Genomic DNA, 21,076 nt, shown 5'->3' on the forward strand with positions numbered 1-21,076 from the left:
GTGAAAATCGGCTCACAGAATCGGCTATTTAGAGTGACCGGAACAGATCACCGATCGAGGCCGATCACGTGAAAATCGGCCATTTCCGGTCACGTGCCGATCGATCGGTGCATCCCTAGATTACGGAAAAACTATTTTCATCCACTTTAGTGGAAGGGTGTAGCACGGGCTGAGGAAGAACCAATTACATTTTGGCACAGATCCAATCCTATTTGGGTTTAGGAAGGGGGTGGGGCTAGGGTATAGGGGCCGTAGGGATAGGACGACCATAGAGAGTCAGGGTTTCGAGGGGTGGGTAGGGGGGTGGGGGGGGGGGGGGGGTTGGGGGGGGGGTGGTGGGTCAGGGTTCCGATCCGACTCGATACAGTCCGTCTGTGTGGGAACGCCCACAAAATGTTATACGGCTGGGCGCGAGTGGGGTAAAACCGCCCATATATCTCAATGGGCTGACTCACCAAAGGACGGTGCTGTGGCTCTACACTACAGGATTGGGGATTCTAGAGCAGGTGCATAGACGTCTGTTCAGATGTGCGTCTACTGCGGGGGTGAAATCCCTGATCGTGTTTGCCTGGGCTGGGCTAGCAGCTAAATGCTAACTATGCTGAATGGGGAGAACGGCAGGATTGACCCCACCCTGACCACGCCCCCAGCCAGCTACCCCAACGGCTACGACGAGGCATCGACTCAACCTATATTGGCCTTTGCGGAGGTCTGCGCTCTCCGAGTGCACTTCTGGTTTATAATGAACTTCTAGATGGTTGTGGATGATGACGTTCATCTCTTGGAGAGAACAAACCGTGTGAAATGAACGTTTATTTACTTCAGTACAATCCACACTTTATTTCCATTAGGGATCATTGCAGTCTTTATGACTTCATTACGGGTCTGTCTGTATGCCCAACAGCACTGCACACTTATACACTTTTACTGCTACACAATCTGTCGACAGCAGAGAGCCAAATCTAAAAAGAGATGTTTTGGATGGAAATCTGCCAAGGGTCTGTTTAAACTATCTTCCTGTGTGTAGGATACCTATCAGGGCTGTGCAGAGCTCTCCAGCAGATATGGACTCTGGGTTTTCCTCATCTACAGTGTCCCTCTCTGGAGGCAGACTGTTCAGGGGCCTACAGCTGTAATGACTCAGCACAACGCAGACTCAGCACAACACCGACAGCCGCCCAAAGCTCCCGGGCCTGAAAAACCATGCCTTTTTCATTTGGTTTGTTTTCAAAGTGTCCTACCTCTCTCTGGGTAGGCTGATGCGGGGCAGTTTGGGGGGTAGGCCTACCTCTCTCTGGGTAGGCTGATGCGGGGCAGTTTGGGGGTAGGCCTACCTCTCTGGGTACGTTGATGTGGGGCAGTTTGGGGGTAGACCTACCTCTCTCAGGGCAGGCTGATGTGGGGCAGTTTGGGGGGTAGGCCTACCTCTCTCTGGGTACGTTGATTTGGGGCAGTTTGGGGGTAGGCCAACCTCTCTCTGGGTAGGCTGATGCGGGGCAGTTTGGGGGTGGGCCAACCTCTCTCTGGGTAGGCTGATGCGGGGCAGTTTGGGGGGTAGGCCTACGTTTCTCTGGGTAGGCTGATGCGGGGCAGTTTGGGGGGTAGGCCTACGTTTCTCTGGGTAGGCTGATGCGGGGCAGTTCGGGGGTAGGCCTACCTCTCAGGGTAGGCTGATGTGGGGCTGTTTGGGGGTAGACCTACCTCTCTCAGGGCAGGCTGATGCGGGGCAGTTTGGGATGTGGGGCTGTTTGGGGGTAGACCTACCTCTCTCAGGGCAGGCTGATGCGGGGCAGTTTGGGGGTAGGCCTACCTCTCAGGGTAGGCTGATGTGGGGCTGTTTGGGGGTAGACCTACCTCTCTCGAGGCAGGCTGATGCGGGGCAGTTTGGGGGTAGGCTTACCTCTCTCGGGGCAGGCTGATGCGGGGCAGTTTGGGGCAGCGTTTGCTCAGGGTGAACAGCTTCCTGACAATCTTCTGGGCTTTCCCCTGGACCAGGGCGGTGCTGGACTCCAGCTGGGCGTAGCGCTTCTGGAGGGGCGGGTCCGCCGACCAGAACTTGGAGATCGTGGAGACATTCAGGAAGCGGTCGGTGGGCAGGCGCTTCAGGAAGGCTTTGAATTCATCTGGGGGGGAGAGATCGACAGAGAGAGAGAGAGAGAGAGAGAGAGAGAGAGAGAAGCACATTAGAAGCCAAATTAGTCTTTCTCAAGTAATTATATGTTAACAATAGGGGTTTTTTTAAGTGCTGAAAACCTATTTGCCACACTGTCTAATATCCCTTGTGGCGTGCATAGATAACTGACAGGAGGTGGTTTCATGTCTCATTTGAATACCAAAAAAAAGCTGTTATATTCTAATGAATTGCCAGTACAAAGTAAACACCTGCGCCTCAATGTGCCATTATGCTCATTCACCCCACCGTTAAAAAGCTCACGATATTCACAATGATGGCGTTTATTTACCACATCGCCATTTAGAAACACGCTAGTTCTCTGCAAAGTGATAGCATGGTGTCACGTTCCGGTGGCCATTTTCATTTATCTCGTGGCTCGACTGCAGCTCCAAACAAGGTAGGTCAACATCTGTCATCACAAGGTAGGTCAACATCTGTCATCACAAGGTAGGTCAACATCTGTCATCACAAGGCCATTAGATGGGCTAAAATGGCAAGAGGACATGTTCTCTCCTCTCTCTGCTGCGCCCCTCTCAAACGCACAAAACGTGAGAGGACTATTCCATGTCAAGAGGACTATTCTGAGGACTATCCCATGTCAAATGCACACAACGTGAGAGGACTATTCCATGTCAAGAGGACTATTCTGAGGACTATTCCATGTCAAGTACACAACATTTGAGAGGACTATTCCATGTCAAGGTGACTATTCTGATGACTATTCCATGTTAAATGCACACCACTTGAGAGGACTATTCCATGTCAAGAGGACTATTCTGATGACTATTCCATGTCAAATGCACAACACTTGAGAGGACTATTCCATGTCAAGATGACTATTCTGATGACTATTCCATATCAAATGCACAACACTTGAGAGGACTATTCCATGTCAAGATGACTATTCTGAGGACTATTCCATGTCAAATGCACAAAACTTGAGAAGACTATTCCATGTCAAGATGACTATTCTGAGGACTATTCCATGTCAAATGCACAAACCGTGAGAGGACTATTCCATGTCAAGAGGACTATTCCATGTCAAGAGGACTATTCCATGCCGAATGCACAAGACGTGAGAGGACTATTCCATGTCAAGAAGACTATTCTGAGGACTATTCCATGTCAAATGCACAAAACTTGAGAAGACTATTCCATGTCAAGAAGACTATTCTGAGGACTATTCCATGGCAAATGCACAAACCGTGAGAGGACTATTCCATGTAAAGAGGACTATTCCATGTCAAGAGGACTATTCCATGCCGAATGCACAAGACGTGAGAGGACTATTCCATGTCAAGAAGACTATTCTGAGGACTATTCCATGTCAAATGCACAAACCGTGAGAGGACTATCCCATGTCAAGAGGACTATTCTGAGGACTATTCCATGGCAAATGCACAAAACGCGAGAGGACTATTCCATGTCAAGAGGACTATTCTGAGGACTATTCCATGTCAAATGCACAAAACCTGATAGGACTATTCCATGTCAAGAGGACTATTCTGAGGACTATTCCCTGTCAAATGCGCAAAACGTGAGCGGACTATTCCATGTCAAGAGGACTATTCTGAGGACTATTCCATGTCAAATGCTGTTATTTTTATGCCAAAAGGGCAATATAAATTATCCTTTTATGGCTTTCTTGGAGAGAAACTACAGGGCTATCACATTTCACCAGCCTCTGCCAAAATGTCAACCCAAAGAATATTTTATTGACTTTTACTCATTTGAGAGTGACATTTTTTGCAACGGTACAGTAATTAACCTTTTTTATGATCCTGGGAAAGAGATAAATTTGATCGATATTCTATAAGAAAAACAATGAAACAATCCTTCAAATCAAATGTTGAGCTAATGGCCCTTTGTATCTCATACTGTACAGTATACTGTATCATTTGCTAGAGCTAGCCATAGAGAGCGTGACTTGCTTCTGACCTAATGTAGCATCATTGCAGGTTTGAAGGGGAATAATTCCAACAATTATCAACATTTTATTGGAGGACATTTTGTATACTGTATTATGCCTCCCAACTGCAAGATATGTAATCAACAGAAATGTGCTGTTTACTGGAAAGAGACAATCTTTTAATTGATTAACAATGTCTAGAAATCAACATTGACCTCGCCTGTGTTGGTGAATAGGTATAACCACAGGTACACTAAGTCCAGCCACAATGACAAAAATGTACAATAAGGAAAACATAATCTTTCATTCTATGGGCTCAAGTTAGCACAATGTGAGCATACAGTATGTTTGAATATGACAACGCGTTTCTCCCTTCTGTCCAACATGAAGCTAGTTCATTCTCAACCTGGGATCCAAATAAGATATTATGGTTTGAGCAGCCATAGCCAAGTTCTGAATCAAAACCTGAAAGCGTTTTCCCAGATGGAGAACCTTGGCCAGAATAGATAGGCTACTGGAACTACTTTGTTGTCCCGGCCAAATGGACATCTATATTTCACTGTCTTTGGCAAAACGGACAGATCATTCCAAATGTTACTATCAAGTCAGAATAATGTCTACACAAAAGACACGGCTCCTACCCCTTTGCTGGCTTTTGCCAAAAGCTTTTTTCGCATTAAGATCATTTTTAGAAACCGATGGGCAAAAGATGATGCCAGTTCTAACCGTTTGGGAAACGAGGCTATTATTTATTTTTTCTCCCAAAGCCAACTGAGTGAGACCTGCTTGGATTGTTCTGCGTTTGCTGGAGCATCATATTCCCATGTGTTGTTGTTGGCAGGGAGACAGCGAGCCGACCTCAGCTGAGCGGAGCTGCCGAGACTCAAGCCTATTACAGTATCCAGTGATCCCCGCTGACACCTCTCCCTATCCTCCCCTCCCTTCTATCAAACTCTGCCTCTTTCTCTTGCCATAGCATCTTCTTCTTCTGTACAGTGATCTCTCACTCTCTGTCTCTCTCTCTCTGGAGCTCTGTCTCTGCGTCTCACTGTGTGTGTGTGTGTGTGTGTGTGTGTGTGTGTGTGTGTGTGTGTGTGTGTGTGTGTGTGTGTGTATGTGTGTCTCTCTCTTTCCTGCATCTCTCTGGCTCCTCTCAAGACTCTCATCTCTTTCGGTATCTCCCCCCCTCTCTCTTGCTGCAGCCAGACTCTGACATGAGGCTAAATTAGTATAGGGTAACTTTGGCGTTTCACTGTTTGCTTGCTACATTCCTCGGCTGGTCTGTTTTTACTGCCTGTTTCACTATTTCACCCCTACTAATCTTCCCTAAGCTGTAATAGCTGCAATGAGCCGGCTCGGTATAAAGCCATTTGGAAGAGATGGAAGGCTGACATCCAACCATTTATGCGGGATACAAAAGCTGCCTTTTTGGAGTTTGTATTCCGCTGCATGCTCTGCACGAGGCAGTGAAGTTTACCACTGCGTGCTCTGCACGAGGCAGTGAAGTTTACCACTGCATGCTCTGCACGAGGCAGTGAAGTTTACCACTGTGTGCTCTGCACGAGGCAGTGAGGTTTACCACTGTGTGCTCTGCACGAGGCAGTGAAGTTTACCACTGCGTGCTCTGCACGAGGCAGTGAGGTTTACCACTGTGTGCTCTGCACGAGGCAGTGAAGTTTACCACTGCGTGCTCTGCACGAGGCAGTGAAGTTTACCACTGCGTGCTCTGCACGAGGCAGTGAAGTTTACCACTGCATGCTCTGCACGAGGCAGTGAAGTTTACCACTGCGTGCTCTGCACGAGGCAGTGAGGTTTACCACTGTGTGCTCTGCACGAGGCAGTGAAGTTTACCACTGCGTGCTCTGCACGAGGCAGTGAGGTTTACCACTGTGTGCTCTGCACTGCACGAGGCAGTGAAGTTTACCACTGCGTGCACTGCACGAGGCAGTGAAGTTTACCACTGCGTGCTCTGCACGAGGCAGTGAAGTTTACCACTGCATGCTCTGCACAAGGCAGTGAGGTTTACCACTGCATGCTCTGCACGAGGCAGTGAAGTTTTCTGCTGCATGCTCTGCACGAGGCAGTGAAGTTTACCACTGCATGCACTGCACGAGGCAGTGAAGTTTACCACTGCATGCTCTGCACGAGGCAGTGCAGTTTACCACTGCATGCACTGCACGAGGCAGTGAAGTTTACCACTGCATGCCCTGCACGAGGCAGTGAAGTTTACCACTGCATGCTCTGCACGAGGCAGTGAAGTTTCCCACTTTGTGCTCTGCACGAGGCAGTGAAGTTTACCACTGCATGCACTGCACGAGGCAGTGAAGTTTACCACTGCATGCTCTGCACAAGGCAGTGAAGTTTACCACTGCATGCTCTGCACGAGGCAGTGAAGTTTACCACTGCGTGCTCTGCACGAGGCAGTGAAGTTTACCACTGCGTGCTCTGCACGAGGCAGTGAAGTTTACCACTGCATGCTCTGCACGAGGCAGTGAAGTTTACCACTGCGTGCTCTGCACGAGGCAGTGAAGTTTACCACTGCATGCACTGCACGAGGCAGTGAAGTTTTCCACTGCATGCACTGCACAAGGCAGTGAAGTTTGCCACTGCATGCTCTGCACGAGGCAGTGAAGTTTACCACTGCATGCTCTGCACGAGGCAGTGAAGTTTACCACTGCATGCTCTGCACAAGGCAGTGAAGTTTACCACTGCATGCTCTGCACAAGGCAGTGAAGTTTTCCACTGCATGCTCTGCACGAGGCAGTGAAGTTTACCACTGCATGCTCTGCACAAGGCAGTGAAGTTTACCACTGCATGCACTGCATGAGGCAGTGAAGTTGCTAGTCTTTAGCATCACCACTGCAGGGAAGCATATCTTTTCAGCTATTAGGAGGCTTACGGATATAAATAGGTTCTCCTTTTCTTACCATTTAAGAAAGAAAATGCTGAAAATGCAAGAAATAGAAAATGGAACACTTTTATATATTAGCTATATCTGTGGCTTCAGTATCTTGAAGAATTGCAGTAGACACCGATTGCACATTTGTCTTATTAGATAATGGATTGCTTTTCTGATGCCAAAGTGCTGGTAAGCAAGGGAATTGTGCACCAATACATTATGTGTACATATTGTGGTAGCATATGAGTTAATATTTGCTGAAGGCTGTGAACCACAGTTTAAAACCTCACCTGTAATGAATGAATCAAAGCGAAATGCTGTGGCTAATGTTGGATCATTCAAGTTATTTTCAGCTTTTCCAATTCCTGGGTAAATTAAGACGGTTATTTCATGGCTTGATTTAACAAATTAGAAGCAGCAATTAAATGTTTAATTACTCGTGAATGGGATTATGAATTAAACATTGTTAGCCGGTAATAGACCCTTCTCATGGGGGCCATTTTGTGTCGAAAAGGCAGCGTAAACACAGGTGCAAGCAAAAACATTTTTATGAAGGTTTCAAACTTCCACGATTGGAAGTTTGAAACCCTCATTAGTGTTTTGCATACGGGCTTGGTATGAAAGTTTTGCACCCTCATGTCAGGTGCAAGCATTAGTGTTTTGCTTGCACCTGTGTTTACCCTGCCTTTTCGACACAAAAATGGCTCCAGTGAAAAGGGTCTATAAAGTATGCTGGTTGGGATATGCAAGTGGCTTGGCTACCAAAAAAAACACTACAAATGCAACCTTTCCCACAATTCTCTGCAGTAAGATGCAGAGAAGATGGCACAATTAAAAAGAGCAACTGTTATTGAGGGAGCAACATTCTTGGCATGATTTCATGGCTAAGTGACTGCAATTAAATATTCAACGATTTATAGACACAATAAAAAAACGTAATATGATTGTTACATTATCAAGATGCAACTGGATAATTACTTGGCTAATTATTACAATAGCGCACTCCTGGAAAAGAGAGCATTGCTCTCAGTGAGACTCCCCCTGTATAAATAAAAGGTAAAAAAAAAAAAAACATCTGGCCACTAGGGGTTGCACGTGCAGCCAGTGCACCAACGTATAATCGCGCATGGTAGGATCCCACCACAAACAAACAAACACGTACCCAAGAAGACATTGTTTGTTTAGTGACGCCTGAAGAACCTCAGGGAAGAACGACACTGGCTCATCCTCTCATGGTAAAACACTGCAAATAAGAAAAGTTGAGAGAGCTGGTTTGGTCGCCAGCTAAGCCACAAACTCCTTCCAGTGTAAATGAAGCAGATCCATATTTTGTTTCATCGTGATACTGCTGTTTGTCTGGTGTCTGTTCTGGCAGAGCTGTTGATTTCCACAGTTGCAGGCTTTGCATCACAAATCTCCATCAGAACCATAAGCTAATTATAATGTAATGTCTATATATATACCGGTAATGATAGCCTTGTGAGGTAGCTGGATTCGCGTGAGGAAAGCATCTTGCTGCGCTCCAAGCTATTGGTTTAACACCAATCAGTGTCCAGGGCGGGATTTAGGTGTGACGACAGCAAGAAACGAGCCTGTGATAGACGGTGATAGACAGGTGCTTCATCCAATCACCTGCCAGGTACTTTTTGAACGCGCCTGCCCTTTTCAAAACAGTTTTTCCAAAGACGAGGCCCCAGATGGTTGTGTGTAACAAACCCTCTGGCAGCGTCAGGTTAAGAAAAAGAGGGATACTTGAAAAATACTTTTATGGTGAGTGCAGGAGAATTCATTCATGTTCTTAGTAAACGCGAATATTGTGAAAAGATAGATTCGTTAATCGTTTCCAAATGCTAGTCACTTTGACGCTGTAAAGTGTCTTGTCTTTAGCTCTAGTCTCTACTCTAAAACACTCAAAACGGTTGGTTTTTGGGTTTGCTTGCTAGCTAACTAGCTAACTCATTTGCCTCTTTGATTATAAAGGAGTTGGATGTGCTATCAAAACAAACATGGTGAAAGCATCGAAACGCACGGTCGCCAACTAAATCCACGCAATCCAGAAATGCAAGCCAAATGAGCTGTTTGTTTGGACTCCTGTAACTTTGTGGCTAATCATTTTGTCAGAAATAATAGGCTAACAACTTTTCTGTTTGTTTTGTTTTGTTTTTCAAAGCGGTTGCCATTGTTTATTACCAGTATTATCGGAGAGTTTTCCCTACCTGTAGCCGCCGGGACGCGGTGTCTTTCACTCTTGAAACAGTTAGCCAATCAGAGGGGTCGTTAATATTAATGAGCCTTAAAGATACAGCTACAGAAACAGCCTGTCCTTGGTAATTCAGGATCAGAGAGGTGGAAAATTAAGGTGTAAAAATTGATTGAGTGTGTTTTTGGTACATGACACCACACACACACAGCATTGAATGGACCTCAAGACACAAAATAAAACACTGGAAATAGAGTGTGGCTACCCGACCCGAGCCCGTCGACACCCGACAATTAATGAGAAATGATGTTCGGTCACGGGCCGGGCTCGGGTCACTTTGATGGCTTAGAGGCCACGGTGGAGCAGTGGTACTGTAGTGCTGTCGCCTCAAAGCAAGAAGGTCATGGGTTCGGTTCCCGCGTGGTACACTGTTGATACTGGGAGTATGTCTCCCCATGCCTTCCGTGGCTGGTGCCCAGGTGGGCTATCTTGTGAAAAGGGCCTTTCTGTTGCATGTTCTCCCTGTGCTCACCTGGGGTCTCCTCTATATAAGAACCCTCCACTAAAACATGCAAGAAGATCGTCGTCTGACCAGCGGCGGTTGGAAGAAGTTGATCCCCGCTCCTGGCCTGAACCATGGAGGAGGATGAGCCAGGATGGGATAAATCAGTGGCGTAACGTCATTGCCATGGGCCCCGGTGCAAATATTTGCTCTGGGGCCCACCTAACAATTATATTGTTATAGAAATTATGGACTCACTCATTATTTTTTCATCAGGCAGATTGTTAGCCGTCTATTGTGCGTTAGCAGTACCCCCCGAAGGACCCAAGACACTGGTAAACAAGAGCCATGCTACGTGAAGGAAAATTCCTCCTCTCTTGCTCCAGCTCCATATATGGTCAATGATGTCACCAGAACCTCACAGGAGACTCCGCTGAAGACACGTTGGAAAGAGAACGTGTTTGTATTTTCCCTTACGATGACGCCAATCTACTGAATCCAGTAAACTAAACTTAAAGCTAATAGCATTTGTTAGCCTAGTAAGCACAGCAAATCCCAAATGTGTGTTTGTTTGTGTGTGTGTGTGTGTGTGTGTGTGTGTGTGTGTCTACTGGCTGCCATGCATGTGGGTGCATGCATGGTGTCTGTGACAAAATAAAGACGGGGTGCTGCTGTCCAATGCTGGGGATTGTATTTCCTATGTTACTGACAGCGCCTGAATGCAACACAAGACGTTTTTCTGTCATAATATCCACGTAAACAGAAACAACACAGCGTCAAAAGACAGCTCGCAGCTCTGTTGTAAAGCATCAGTCTTATGTTCTCACACGCCACGGAAAATGCACCGGATACAACGCGATTTGGACGACGAGTAGCTCTGTGAATATGGCGTGTAGTGGGGACGTGACAGGGTGACACAAACTCAGTGCTTCAGCTTACATTCATTGCGTCGTCGGGCTCGAGATGCGTTCGGACCAAAAAATCCAAATGACGTTGGGTCACGGGTCGGGCTCGTCTAACACTCTCTCGGGGCTCGGGATAGGTTTGGACAGAAATATGCGGCCTAGAAACTAGAAAATCTAGAATTTGTGACCTTTAAGCAAAAACAACTGATGTTAATGCAACTACTAGCCGCGGCTAATGCTAACTCCTCCTAGATAGGTTGGCTAGTGACGTGTGCGCATCAAATGTGTTCAAAAAACAAGATAGTTGGCTAACCATAGTAGGCTACTAGCTAGCTACAGTACCAAGCTGAAATGACTGAGATATAACAGTGGCAAAATGATCCGTTCCCAGTAAAAAAAAAAAACAGCACAGAAATGAAGGAGGCTAAATGCTGTCGACCTCCAATATGGATTCCCCAAGCGTGTTTTACCTCAGCTGAAAGCCCTACAGTATATTACTATAATGAGCTCATTAGAATATCCTATGTGGGTGCTTTTGTTGGTACATTTGGGTCTTGATATAAGCCACACACGTCCTTCTGCCAGCTGCAGCTCCACCACAGAGACACACAGTGAGCCTCAGTGTGAACATTATTCAGCCACATCAATGATTTCCTCCATACAACAATGCCTCCACACACTCCCTATCTGTTTCCCTCTGCCCTGCTCCTCTCTCTCTCTCTTTCTCTCTCTTCCTCTGTAGCTCTGTCCTCAAATATCTCCTCCTCTTGCTCGCTCCAGTTAGCCTTCAACTCTCCCCTAACATCACTCCCTCCTCTGCTCTCTCTCTCTGTCTGTCTCGCTCTCTGTCTGTCTCTCTCTCTCTCTGTGTGTGTGTGTCTCTCTCTCTGTCTATCTGTCTCTCTCTCTCTCTCTGACTGTCTCTCTCTCTCTCTGTGTGTCTCTCTCTGTCTGTCTGTCTGTCTCTCTCTCTCTCTCTCTCTGTGTGTCTCTCTCTGTCTGTCTGTCTGTCTGTCTGTCTGTCTGTCTCTGTCTGTCTCTCTCTCTGTCTGTCTGCCTCTCTCTCTCTCTCTCTCTGTCTGTCTGTCTCTCTCTCTCTCTCTCTCTGTCTGCCTCTCTCTGTCTCTCTCTGTCTGTCTGTCTCTCTGTCTGCCTCTCTCTCTCTCTGTCTGTCTGCCTCTCTCTCTCTCTCTCTGTCTGTCTGTCTCTCTCTCTCTCTCTCTCTCTCTCTCTCTCCCCCTCCCCACAGTCTCAGTGGTCATTAGCACTGCCATCACGCCGGAGGAATTTGTCTGTCTGTTTTCCTCCCCTTTTTCTGACATTTATGACTCCATGTCCCAAATTTATGGACAATTTGGCTCACTCAAAATCTATCAGATAAAGAGGCCGGGGGGGTTATTCTCCATAATGGCCGCCCGTGCGGCCCCACAATCTGCGTCTCCGGTCTGAGTTAGTGATTGATGACATCATCAGACGACAGCTAAGTGACTGGCTGGCTGAGGCCTGCTCATTTCAACTCGCCGTACAAGGACGCGGGCTATTACAGTAGAACAAGTCACAGCCCAGAAATGCAGTGTGGTGGAGAGGACACTGGCTATTACAGTAGAACAAGTCACAGCCCGGAAATGCAGTGTGGTGGAGAGGACGCAGGCTATTACAGTAGAACAAGTCACAGCCCGGAAATGCAGTGTGGTGGAGAGGACGCAGGCTATTACAGTAGAACAAGTCACAGCCCGGAAATGCAGTGTGGTGGAGAGGACGCGGGCTATTACAGTAGAGCAAGTCACAGCCCAGAAATGCAGTGTGGTGGAGAGGACGCGGGCTATTACAGTAGAGCAAGTCACAGCCCAGAAATGCAGTGTGGTGGAGAGGACACTGGCTATTACAGTAGAGCAAGCCACAGCCCAGAAATGCAGTGTGGTGGAGAGGACGCGGGCTATTACAGTAGAACAAGTCACAGCCCGGAAATGCAGTGTGGTGGAGAGGACGCGGGCTATTACAGTAGAACAAGTCACAGCCCGGAAATGCAGTGTGGTGGAGAGGACGCAGACTATTACAGTAGAGCAAGTCACAGCCCGGAAATGCAGTGTGGTGGAGAGGACGCGGGCTATTACAGTAGAGCAAGTCACAGCCCGGAAATGCAGTGTGGTGGAGAGGACGCAGGCTATTACAGTAGAGCAAGTCACAGCCCGGAAATGCAGTGTGGTGGAGAGGACGCAGGCTATTACAGTAGAGCAAGTCACAGCCCGGAAATGCAGTGTGGTGGAGAGGACGCAGGCTATTACAGTAGAGCAAGTCACAGCCCAGAAATGCAGTGTGGTGGAGAGGACGCGGGCTATTACAGTAGAACAAGTCACAGCCCGGAAATGCAGTGTGGTGGAGAGGACGCGGGCTATTACAGTAGAGCAAGCCACAGCCCAGAAATGCAGTGTGGTGGAGAGGACGCGGGCTATTACAGTAGACAAGTCATGGCCCAGAAATGCAGTGTGGTGGAGAGGACGCGGGCTATTACAGTAGAACAAGTCACAGCCCAGAAATGCAGTGTGGTGGAGAGGACGCTGGCTATTACAGTAGAACAAGTCAGAGCCCAGAAATGCAGTGTGGTGGAGAGGACGCTGACTATTACAGTAGAACAAGTCAGAGCCCAGAAATGCAGTGTGGTGGAGAGGACGCTGGCTATTACAGTAGAACAAGTCAGAGCCCAGAAATGCAGTGTGGTGGAGAGGACGCTGGCTATTACAGTAGAACAAGTCAGAGCCCAGAAATGCAGTGTGGTGGAGAGGACGCGGGCTATTACAGTAGAGCAAGTCATGGCCCAGAAATGCAGTGTGGTGGAGAGGACGCGGGCTATTACAGTAGAACAAGTCACAGCCCAGAAATGCAGTGTGGTGGAGAGGACGCTGGCTATTACAGTAGAGCAAGTCACAGCCCAGAAATGCAGTGTGGTGGAGAGGACGCAGACTATTACAGTAGAACAAGTCACAGCCCAGAAATGCAGTGTGGTGGAGAGGACGCAGGCTATTACAGTAGAGCAAGTCACAGCCCAGAAATGCAGTGTGGTGGAGAGGACGCGGGCTATTACAGTAGAGCAAGTCACAGCCCAGAAATGCAGTGTGGTGGAGAGGACGCAGACTATTACAGTAGAACAAGTCACAGCCCAGAAATGCAGTGTGGTGGAGAGGACGCAGACTATTACAGTAGAACAAGTCACAGCCCAGAAATGCAGTGTGGTGGAGAGGACGCGGGCTATTACAGTAGAACAAGTCACAGCCCAGAAATGCAGTGTGGTGGAGAGGACGCAGACTATTACAGTAGAACAAGTCACAGCCCAGAAATGCAGTGTGGTGGAGAGGATGCGGGCTATTACAGTAGAGCAAGTCACAGCCCAGAAATGCAGTGTGGTGGAGAGGATGCGGGCTATTACAGTAGAACAAGTCACAGCCCAGAAATGCAGTGTGGTGGAGAGGATGCGGGCTATTACAGTAGAGCAAGTCACAGCCCAGAAATGCAGTGTGGTGGAGAGGATGCGGGCTATTACAGTAGAGCAAGTCACAGCCCAGAAATGCAGTGTGGTGGAGAGTGAACTCAACTAAACTCTGCTTACTTTTCTTTGTTTTTACAATACAGTTCACACACCTTTGATCATATGAATCTTTATCATGTGTGCCCCTTTGTTGAAAAGTGCCTGATGTTCAGTGATGTTCTTGTTTCACTTCCATATTGTTTGTTGTCTTGACAGAAAGCACATACAGTACATAAATATGCCATATTGAATACACTCCAGTCGCTGTCAGCGCTCCAATTAGAATGTACAGCTGCCTGTCATGAGTGGCACACCGCATGGTGTCGGGAGAAAATCTTTTCTTATGATGCGCGCGGCTTCGTTCCGCAGATCGTCTCATTAAATGCCGCGCGATTCCCCTCAACAGCCACTTAAATAATCCTCCTTCTTCTTCTGGCACCTTTAATTCGGTTAACAACATGACAGGCGATACGATCGGGTCGTTTTCAGGCGCCGGCGTTCTCCCCGTCTTTTTTTGATTGCGCGGGGACGCACGCCGCCTGGAAGAGACGGAGCGAAACACAGAGCGGTCCGGATCTGTGGAGTAAAGCTGCTATCTCCATCACTACAAAGTGTCTGTGGAGTAAAGCTGCTATCTCCATCACTACAAAGTGTCTGTGGAGTAAAGCTGCTATCTCCATCACTACAAAGTGTCTGTGGAGTAAAGCTGCTATCTCCATCACTACAAAGTGTCTGTGGAGTAAAGCTGCTATCTCCATCACTACAAAGTGTCTGTGGAGTAAAGCTGCTATCTCCATCACTACAAAGTGTCTGTGGAGTAAAGCTGCTTTCTCCATCACTACAAAGTGTCTGTGGAGTAAAGCTGCTATCTCCATCACTACAAAGTGTATGTGGAGTAAGCTGCTATCTCCATCACTACAAAGTGTCTGTGGAGTAAAGCTTCTATCTCCATCACTACAAAGTGTCTGTGGAGTAAGCTGCTATCTCCATCACTACATAGTGTCTGTGGAGTAAAGCTGCTATCTCCATCACTACAAAGTGTCTGTGGAGTAAAGCTTCTATCTCCATCACTACAAAGTGTCTGTGGAGTAAAGCTTCTATCTCCATCACTACAAAGTGTCTGTGGAGTAAAGCTTCTATCTCCATCACTACAAAGTGTCTGTGGAGTAAAGCTGCTATCTCCATCACTACAAAGTGTCTGTGGAGTAAGCTGCTATCTCCATCACTACAAAGTGTCTGTGGAGTAAGCTGCTATCTCCATCACTACAAAGTGTCTGTGGAGTAAAGCTGCTATCTCCATCACTACAAAGTGTCTGTGGAGTAAAGCTGCTATCTCCATCACTACAAAGTGTCTGTGGAGTAAAGCTGCTATCTCCATCACTACAAAGTGTCTGTGGAGTAAAGCTGCTATCTCCATCACTACAAAGTGTCTGTGGAGTAAGCTGCTATCTCCATCACTACAAAGTGTCTGTGGAGTAAGCTGCTATCTCCATCACTACAAAGTGTCAGGAGCACATTAAACGAGCCATCCATCACGTGGCGTCTCGCGCTATAGCCTAGTTAGCCAGGACGGGCTTTTATGCTTGGCAGTGCCTATAGCACCACTGTATTAAAAAACCAGGCTGCAGTTACAGTTTGAAATAAGATCAGTTACTGTTCATTAGATTGATTGATCCTGTCAGAGATCAAGGGATCCAATCAGACTGTCCCCGTATATCATTGGACATGCCCGGAAGACTAAAATTCATAAAGTAAATGAGAAAGTTTGTACTCTGTAACTGTTAATGATCGGTTAACGAGGGTCGGCTGTCGGTCAGGAGGGAAAAAAAAACATTTTCGCCATCCCTCAAGCTAAGATTAATTTAGAATGTTTATGTTGTCAAGTTGAAACAGTCTATATATCCTTAAAAGGTTGTGTTGATTCATATACAATACTTTACTGTCCCCCACCAAAGCGGGACTCCATAGTCCATAGTCAGTCTCCGTCCTCCCACACTGTAAGGTTGAGTCAAGGGTGGATCTTTTACATGGACATTTTAAATGGACATGTTACATGGACATTATCCCATGGACACTATCCTACCCCCCACCCACTCGCTTTAAAGGACTTTTCCTTTGCACTTTATAATGTATCATTTGAGATTGTTTTCTGTTTGCATCTTCTGCTATGCTGTGATCGCTGCGAAGTCAAATTCCTCGTTTGTAATCTGATTACCCACTGTGTAATCTGATTACCAACTGCGTGGCTATTAAGATGATTCTTGAATCTACTGTACATCACTGCTGGTGGGGGACAACATGTTTAACTGTTTGCTTGTTTTGTTTAAAGGTGTTTTTCAATTAACAGAGCCGAGTTTGAACTCTGACCCCCATCCATTTTTTGGAGTGCCTTTTTCTCTTGAGTACATTTTCAAATAGCTACTTTTCACCTACAACTTTTACCAGTCGTCATTTCACTTCTCGAGTATAGCCTCATTTCAGCAGAACAGTAGCCTACTTCTGCACTGCAGTTACTGAGGATATTTTGGTACTATTTGCATGCTCAGTCCCCGTGATGAGCGGAGAGGAGACCAAGCAGCAGCAGTTCCCATTCAAACTCTTTCACCGGTTCATCATTGAGGATTGCACAGCTCTGGCTTCCAATACAAATGGGCCCACGGATAGATAACCCCCCCCCCCATGTTAGGCCTCGCGGCGAGGGGGGGGGGTCTGCTTTACTCGGCTGAGGATTTGGAAGTCTGTGATGTGAAACGCGAGCACACACACACATGCACACGCACACACACACAACGGCTTTACATGTAACCTCGTCTCTCAAACTCAAAGCCTAGTAAGTGAGAAATTGGAGTGATTTCTCCGTCGGCTGCGGTACCGCTCAGCTCTCACCCCGGGTTTTGGGGGAAGCAATGCTATCAGGCTCATGTGTTATTGGACCGGCTGATGGTAACATGAGGGGAGGGGGGGGGGGGGGGATGCTTCACCGCCGTACCTTCTGCCTCTACCGTCTCGTAAAGGAGATCAATCTCAACTAGGAGCGCCGTTTTCCTCCCCATCCGAGGTCGGCGAGGAGGCATAAACGTCGACGCCTCCTCCGCCTCGTGATCTATGAGGCCGAGAGGTCGAGGGAGACAAAGATGGCTAAAGAACGGGAGGAGTGAAGCATGGAGAGAGAGAGAGAGAGAGAGAGAGAGAGGGAGGGAGGGGAGAGAGAGAGAGAGAGAAGGAGGGAGGGGAGAGAGAGAGAGAGAGTAGGAGGAAGGGGAGAGAGAGAGAGCGACGACACCAGCTGGCGCGGCTTCCTCTTCGCGGGCTGGCCTGAACATATAACACGGCCGATTATGGACGCACTTTGCTGAGGGGTGACTGATTTGTAAACATACCGGCATAAGCAGCACCATATCTTGACTGTACACACTGTTGTGCAAACACACCATTCAATAAGTCACACAGACACACACACACACACACACACACACACACACACACACACAATCTGCTCCTTCTGAAAGTGTCAGCAGGTTCAGATCGCCCACACATTGAACATGAAGCTCTATAGGAGCGTCCCACACAGAGGAGAATGGAACAAATACACGCTGACAGCTCATATATACATCAAGTATGTACACCAGTGATACTCAACTTTCGGCCAGATGCGGCCCAGGGACTGACTCTCAGGTGTATTATATACATCAAGTCTGTACACTGACTCTCAGGTTTATTATATACAACAAGTCTGTACACTGACTCTCAGGTTTATTATATACAACAAGTCTGTACACTGACTCTCAGGTTTATTATATACATCAAGTCTGTACACTGACTCTCAGGTGTATTATATACATCAAGTCTGTACACTGACTCTCAGGTTTATTATATACATCAAGTCTGTACACTGACTCTCAGGTGTATTATATACATCAAGTCTGTACACTGACTCTCAGGTTTATTATATACATCAAGTCTGTACACTGACTCTCAGGTTTATTATATACAACAAGTCTGTACACTGACTCTCAGGTTTATTATATACAACAAGTCTGTACACTGACTCTCAGGTTTATTATATACATCAAGTCTGTACACTGACTCTTAGGTGTATTATATACATCAAGTCTGTACACTGACTCTCAGGTTTATTATATACATCAAGTCTGTACACTGACTCTCAGGTTTATTATATACAACAAGTCTGTACACTGACTCTCAGGTTTATTATATACAACAAGTCTGTACACTGACTCTCAGGTTTATTATATACAACAAGTCTGTACACTGACTCTCAGGTTTATTATATACATCAAGTCTGTACACTGACTCTCAGGTGTATTATATACATCAAGTCTGTACACTGACTCTCAGGTTTATTATATACATCAAGTCTGTACACTGACTCTCAGGTTTATTATATACAACAAGTCTGTACACTGACTCTCAGGTTTATTATATACAACAAGTCTGTACACTGACTCTCAGGTTTATTATATACAACAAGTCTGTACACTGACTCTCAGGTTTATTATATACATCAAGTCTGTACACTGACTCTCAGGTTTATTATATACATCAAGTCTGTACACTGACTCTCAGGTTTATTATATACATCAAGTCTGTACACTGACTCTCAGGTTTATTATACACATCAAGTCTGTACACTGACTCTCAGGTTTATTATATACATCAAGTCTGTACACTGACTCTCAGGTTTATTATATACAACAAGTCTGTACACTGACTCTCAGGTTTATTATATACATCAAGTCTGTACACTGACTCTCAGGTTTATTATATACATCAAGTCTGTACACTGACTCTCAGGTTTATTATATACAACAAGTCTGTACACTGACTCTCAGGTTTATTATATACATCAAGTCTGTACACTGACTCTCAGGTTTATTATATACATCAAGTCTGTACACTGACTCTCAGGTTTATTATACACATCAAGTCTGTACACTGACTCTCAGGTTTATTATACACATCAAGTCTGTACACTGACTCTCAGGTTTAATCAGGCTCAGCTTGATCATGCAAATGTATCTAGTCCGCCCGACATAATTTTTGTTAGTGGCGGTGATTGCTGTGTGGGTGTGTATAATGTGTGTTGTGGTGTGTATTATGTGTGTTGTGGTGTGTATTATGTTTGTTGTGTATTATGTGTGTGTTGTGGTGTATATTATGTGTGTTGTAGTGTGTATTGTTTGTACTGTATTATGTGTGTTGTGGTGTGTATTATGTGTGTGTTGTGGTGTATTATGTGTGTTGTGGTGTGTATTATGTGTGTTGTGGTGTGTATTATGTGTGTGTTGTGGTGTGTATTATGTGTGTTGTGGTGTGTATTATGTGTGTGTTGTGGTGTGTATTATGTGTGTTGTGGTGTGTATTATGTGTGTGTTGTGGTGTGTATTGTGTGTTGTGGTGTGTATTATGTGTGTGTTGTGGTGTGTATTATGTGTGTTGTGGTGTGTATTATGTGTGTGTTGTGGTGTGTATTATGTGTGTTGTGGTGTGTATTATGTGTGTGTTGTGGTGTGTATTGTGTGTTGTGGTGTGTATTATGTGTGTTGTGGTGTGTATTATGTGTGTTGTGGTGTGTATTATGTGTGTGTTGTGGTGTGTGTTATGTGTGTGTTGTGGTGTGTATTATGTGTGTGTTGTGGTGTATTATGTGTGTTGTGGTGTGTATTATGTGTGTTGTGGTGTGTATTATGTGTGTGTTGTGGTGTGTATTATGTGTGTTGTGGTGTGTATTATGTGTGTGTTGTGGTGTGTATTATGTGTGTTGTGGTGTGTATTATGTGTGTGTTGTGGTGTGTATTGTGTGTTGTGGTGTGTATTATGTGTGTTGTGGTGTGTATTATGTGTGTTGTGGTGTGTATTATGTGTGTGTTGTGGTGTGTATTATGTGTGTGTTGTGGTGTGTATTATGTGTGTGTTGTGGTGTATTATGTGTGTTGTGGTGTGTATTATGTGTGTTGTGTAGAGCTGTCGCGATTCCTCGAGTACCTCGAATAACTCGAATAATTAAATTGATCGAGGCCAAAATGATTCGCCTCGACACGGCATTTAGAGAGACTGTTTCTCACGGACGCTTACTGGTGTGGCACAGCGCTCTTCCTGTGTAAACACGTGAGGACACAGACAGACCAGAGAGCAGCTATAGCGACTAGCGAGCAGACCCCGCAAAATGGAACGAGGCGACGGAGAAAGCAGACAGGAGGAGCCGGGGCCGAAAAAGCGACCGAAACTATCTAAAGTGTGGGATCATTTCACACTGAAAAAGGACACGAATTCAGTGGTGTGCAAGTACTGTAAGACGATACTTGCATATCACAACAGTACGTCGTCAATGCTGCAGCACCTGAACCGTAAACACCCAGTCTACGCGTCCACCAGCGCATCTACTTCGAGCGGAGCAAGGTAACATAACGTTAACTATACACAACGCTAATGTGTATGCTAATGATTGCTACTTGATATTAAGACTAGTAGTAGTTGTGCTGCTGGCTTGCCACGTTGCCAATATGACTATTAGTAACTGCATTCACGCTGCATTTTTTTGATGTGGCTAGCTAGATGTGGCTAGCTCAACCTAACGTTAACCTAACGTTAGCGGCTAATTTAACAGCGTGTGTGTGTGTGTGTGTGTGTGTGTGTGTGTGTGTGTGTGTGTGTGTGTGTGTGTGACTGTGTGTGTGATCACACTAGCCTGTTGGTGTGTGAGAGAGAGTGAGTGTGTGTGTGTGAGAGAGAAAGAGTGTGTATGTGGAGAATGTACATTTACACACCCTAGACCGGTCGACTCTTCTCATGATGATTGCAAACAACTATTTAATTGGTGCATTTTAGGCTCCAATTATTACACCACCTGACCTGTTATCTTGCTATTCTGATATTTGTGTCAATAATAGGCAACAGGTCTAGGGTGTGTAAATGCGCATTCTCCAGTTTTGTTATGAACTTAC

General features: G+C 46.2%; 1 protein-coding gene across 1 annotated transcript in view; it reads right to left on the reverse strand.

The window, feature by feature from the left end:
* LOC310791756 (BMP/retinoic acid-inducible neural-specific protein 3-like) overlaps positions 1–21,076 on the reverse strand; it is a gene marked incomplete at its 3' end in the record, with an annotated part of 76,750 nt that overhangs the window by 9,868 nt on the left and 45,806 nt on the right. The window contains exon 2 of the mRNA XM_083653414.1: positions 1,901–2,123. Within this exon, the coding sequence (XP_083509540.1) occupies positions 1,901–2,123 (223 nt within the window). The remainder of the gene's footprint in view (positions 1–1,900; positions 2,124–21,076) is intronic.

Source organism: Poromitra crassiceps (genome assembly GCF_964638095.1).
Source record: "Poromitra crassiceps genome assembly, chromosome: 17".
NCBI classification, from domain to species: Eukaryota; Metazoa; Chordata; class Actinopteri; order Beryciformes; family Melamphaidae; genus Poromitra; species Poromitra crassiceps.